Raw genomic sequence first — 4,507 nt, 5'->3', positions numbered from 1 at the left:
ACAATTGTATAAAAGAATTTTGTAGGACTAGAGTTAGCACCAATGAAGTAATAACTATACAAATAACGAGTTAATAATGACCATTAATGTTATCATTATCAGTAGTGTGATATAATATTGTTGCATATTCATTAGTTAGATGTGTAATTTAATTTCGCAAGTGTTTAGTTATGGTGTTTGCAAAAGGCTATTCGAGTGTAATCAACTTGTACTTAGCCTTCAGTTTTAATCGATGGAATCAAAAAAGAAAAATATGTTTCCCTGGAAAACAAATATATTTAAATTCTTGGAAAGTATTCGATGCACTAAGATATAAAAATAGAAATTGAAGACCTGATACAAATACCTATTTCCACTGAAACATCAGTCTACCTCAATTTTTATACTTGACCTCCATTTCTTGATGAACCAGAGTTTGCTTTAATTAAGCATATTGATTAATCAAATTTATATAATCCGGCGAGTAACCATTATTCAACAACAAAATCATTCTCAGCCTGAAAAAATAAAATTGAGTATAGCAACTTTTGGGTATTGACATAGCAGAATTACAAAATCCAACCTCACAAATGTAAAAGGCTTTCTTCAGTCTCACTTCTAGCATGTTACCTTGGAACTGATAGACCGAGCTCTATAGAACAAATAGATAAAGTCTCAGTTAGAAACATGCCGGAGAAAATAAAGAATGCTTACATAATCAAGGGCCAAAGAGTGAAAGAACATCAACAGATCAACTTGAAACATGGCAACTGGAAGATCTAAGATCATTTAATCCATACCAATGGTGTTTGTACAATTTTACTCACAAACATGTATAGACACTAGACACAAATCATGAGGTGACTGTTATCTACGATTCTCCAAACTCTTTGGACAACAAAGAAAAATATCCCACCTTAAGAACAGCATGCATTTCTCACGTCCCATCAATTCCATCTGGCGAAAGTAGCAGTTTTGTTAACTACCAACAGGATACTTATTTACTATAAAAGGATCATCTGATTTATATAAATTTTAAGCCAACCGTTCTCATCCAAAAATCAGGTTATTCGATAAAAGTCTTTAATTATCTATTTAGCATTAATGCACTCCAAATTTCAGTTTCCTTACATTTTTCCTTTTATTTCCTAATATATCCCACCAGTAAACAACTGACGAGATTTATACAAGCAAATAATTAACACAAAAGAAAGGTGTGAGGGTCATCTCGTAGCATGGTTATTCTATTAATTTGAAGATTTCTTATTAAAATTACATATGTTACTTGTTAAGGTTAAGGAACAGTGTGAGTATGGTAATAAATTGATCTCACAATGAAAAGTTCTCTGGAATATTGCATCCACCACACCAAAATCATCATACTGAACTAATAGATGGAAGAAACATTGCAACTAATCCAATGGGGAATCAAACCAAGATACAACAACTACCACAATTATTTATGTGTTGACCCAATAGGTGAGATTGGCAACAAACAATGATTAGATGATGCATGAAATCCTGTTCATATTTAGAATGCTAAATTCTTGTTTCTTCCAAGGTTTCCAAATCTCCCTCCACCACCTCTATTAGACTAACCACCATCTTATCTACTCTCCTTCCTCCTTACTAGGACTTCTATAGGCCTACGTAACACATCAAACTGAAATAGATTGCCAAAAATGCCCATATCTAATGTTTCAATTGTTCATCACATTTAGATTTTAGACTGCGTTTGGAAAAGAGGCTAAGACCGAAAGATATAGACTGGGAGACTGAAACTAAATTAAGTCTCTGTATTACGTTTGGTGTAAAGTGTACAGAACTGAATTATGTCTTGATATTGTTTGATTCAAGATAAATATGGAGATGAAAATAAGAATATTTACTAAAACACCCTTAATTATTAAAGAAAATGTTGTTAAAGTTTTAATTTCTATCCCCAGAAATTTCAATTCCTTTTGTCCCAACTTTCTGGAGGTACTGAAGGGACTGAAATCGTGTGTCTCGAGACTGAAATTTTAGTTCCAGTCTCTGACCACCAAACATAATTTCATTCCTAAACTTCTCAATTCCACTTATTGATTCCAAAACAAAAGAAAAGAGGGTATTACTGCACACGAAATCCATTCTTATTCTAGCATACATTTGTGGAAATGGAAGCAGAGCATTTTTTTTGAAACAGATAAAGCTGTATTATAAGATTGCTGAAGATATTATTATTAAATGTTAAAAGAACACTTAATTTTTTCATACTTGGTAATGAGGCAGTAGGTCAAAAGTGACTGGTCCCGCAAACTCCCAATTAACTATGTGCCTGCAGGAACCAAATTTTACAGTTAGTTTATAACATCACATTCACTTTGAAATTTTTGGCCTTCATATTGTTTTATACACAAAACCAACCTACCCAGCTGACAATGCCCCCTCTATAAATTAGAGTCAAATTAGACCATGCGCGAGGTTGTTCCAACTTCCAACACATTTAAATGTTCTAGATAGTATCGAGCATAGACACACTACACGTCACGATTGTGCTACAAACCAATAAAAGGATCCAGTCGTTCAACAAAGTTCAATTGGTGAACAGGAAATTTTGAAAGCCGAAACCAATTGCAACTTTCTATCAACTCAGAGAACAAAGTCTCGATTTCATCTAAGCGATCTATCTACCCTTTCCAAGTAACCACTGTTGGTTCATTGTAGTCGTTCCGTTCACCCTTAAATAATAAACGCACATTCCTAAAACGTTACTCCATATATAACAATTGCATCTTTTAAAAAAATCAATGTCTTTTCCACTTCAAGAGCTTAGTATGTTTTCAGATTTCCTTCTTATATGTCTAGAGCAGCATATATCAGGAAGAAAAAATAATGCCATCTTTCATGAAAGTTAATCCTATATCTAATCATGTTGTTACTCAGTACAACTCACAGTTGACAACACAGCATAAAACAAGACGTCAAAAAAGAAAAAATCCATAGAGAAACTTCAATCTATGAAGCAAGGAAACTGGCGACTCACGGTTGAAGATTTTTTTATTGCGGAAAAAGTAAGTATTAGAGGCCGGGAGAGGTGCAGCAGAGAGTACCCTGTGATAGAGCTCGGCAGCTCCGAGATGTTGTACTCAGGCATGACGTCATCCTCGCCGTCGCAACCGCACTATGCAGCGGCAGCAACGACTGCGCGCATCTTAGTTCCGGAGCAACCCTACAACAACCACCACAACGAGAACAACACTTCAGAAATAAAAATTCCGATCCCTTTTGGATCTAGTTTTCCTTAGGAACTTGGAAATAGGGTCATAGGGGAGGGGGGAGGGGGAACCTGGTTAAAATGGATCGGCAAAGAGGAGAAGAAGTGGTGGCGGTGTTGGTGGCTGACTTGGAGAAGGATGAAGAGCGAAGAGTAGATTTGATGCTTGATTTTATGCAAGAAAATGAATATGCTCTTTGCGCAATTCTGCTGCACGCTGAAGCCATTGATGAAGAGGATCGTAAGAACGGCGCGATGGAAAGGGTTTAGGGTTTTGCGTTATGCCCGACGACGTCGATGGTGTTTTCTTTCTTCTCTGAAGGTGGAGTGGGTTATTGGGCTTTCAATTGGACTGGGCCTGCCCTTTCAGTCCATAAGAACTAGTAATTGGTTTATGAATAATGCGCCAACAATTGGTTTTCTTCTTTTACAAGGAAACCGGGGACCAGAGCAGCACGACCACTGAGCGGAGCAACCTCTCATATGGGAAGGAGCTGTTGTGGAAGTGCATCATGGATTCTCAATGGCAGTGTGCTCATAGAAGGAGGGAGGACTAGACGCAGAGCATTTCAAGGCAGTCCAGTTGGAACAGAACCAGAATCGCCACCGCGGAGGAAGCTTCTGATGTTAGTTGTCCAATATTCAATTTAAGTAGTATGCGAGATATTTATTACGGTTCTGAAAATTGGATCCGATCGACCGGTTTAATTGGATTAATAAAAAATCGGTCTTTTAGTTGATCCTATTAATAAGAAAAATTACTTGACAAAAAATCGGTTTGAAAATTGATCGAATTAACAGTTAATCGATAAATCACAAGAATCGATATGATTTTTGAAAGATTTTTAGTATGGAAACATCCTTCAAAACAGCGTCGTTTTAGGGTTAAATTTAAAAGAAAAACGGGGGAGAACGGCCAAATACACCGAAACCCTATCTCTTTATAAGTCTCTCACTCTTCCTAAATTGAATAAAATTTGAAAAGAAATCCTAAACCTATGCAACCTACCCCTTCAACAAGTAGCCACCATCATTCATCGCATTCCAGCCAAATCATTCTCCTTGCCATCGTCGCTTGTTGCGGGTTCTTCTCATCGTTCCTCTTCTCTCGGCCTCAAGGTCGAGCTCAAAGCCTCAAACTCATCGCCGAAACCCTTCTCCTCGCATGAAGGTCGAGCTCATAGCATCGACGTTGCGAAGGCTCTCTCTGCTTGGAGCTCTCGATCTTCAATTTATTTTTACTTGTTTAATTCTAAGTTGTTAAGTTGGGTT

At 36.9% G+C, this 4,507-nt stretch overlaps 1 protein-coding gene across 3 annotated transcripts; it reads right to left on the bottom strand.

The window, feature by feature from the left end:
* Positions 1-256: 256 nt before the first annotated feature.
* LOC107486050 (protein NONRESPONDING TO OXYLIPINS 2, mitochondrial) lies at positions 257-3,563 on the bottom strand. Of its 3 annotated transcripts, none has more exons than XM_021140228.2 (4): positions 3,308-3,563; positions 3,072-3,190; positions 896-936; positions 257-631 (listed from the first exon to the last, which is right to left on the bottom strand). In XM_021140228.2, exons 1-3 carry the CDS (start codon positions 3,460-3,462, stop codon positions 917-919), a joined length of 294 nt encoding a protein of 97 aa, XP_020995887.1. In that variant the 5' UTR covers positions 3,463-3,563; the 3' UTR covers positions 257-631; positions 896-916. The 3 variants fall into 3 exon arrangements, with proteins under 3 accessions (XP_020995887.1, XP_015962095.1, XP_015962087.1); XM_016106609.3 differs by lacking the exon at positions 896-936 and adding an exon at positions 2,236-2,296 and having other exon boundaries at positions 3,308-3,550; XM_016106601.3 differs by lacking the exon at positions 896-936 and having other exon boundaries at positions 3,308-3,556.
* Positions 3,564-4,507: the final 944 nt, after the last annotated feature.

The sequence above is a fragment of the Arachis duranensis genome, chromosome 1 (genome assembly GCF_000817695.3).
Source record: "Arachis duranensis cultivar V14167 chromosome 1, aradu.V14167.gnm2.J7QH, whole genome shotgun sequence".
Classification (NCBI taxonomy): domain Eukaryota; kingdom Viridiplantae; phylum Streptophyta; class Magnoliopsida; order Fabales; family Fabaceae; genus Arachis; species Arachis duranensis.
Note: the sequence above shows the minus strand (reverse complement) of the source record. Positions and strands in the feature narration are given on the sequence as shown.

Coding starts and splice junctions, on each gene's coding strand:
- LOC107486050 (XM_016106601.3), bottom strand. CDS start 3,462: ATGGCTTCAGCGTGCAGCAGAATTGCGCAAAGAGCATATTCATTTTCT. Junction 3,191..3,307: donor TGCCGATCCATTTTAACCAG/GTTCCCCCTCCC, acceptor TGGTTGTTGTAG/GGTTGCTCCGGAACTAAGAT. Junction 632..3,071: donor CTGCCGAGCTCTATCACAGG/GTACTCTCTGCT, acceptor TTTGTTCTATAG/AGCTCGGTCTATCAGTTCCA.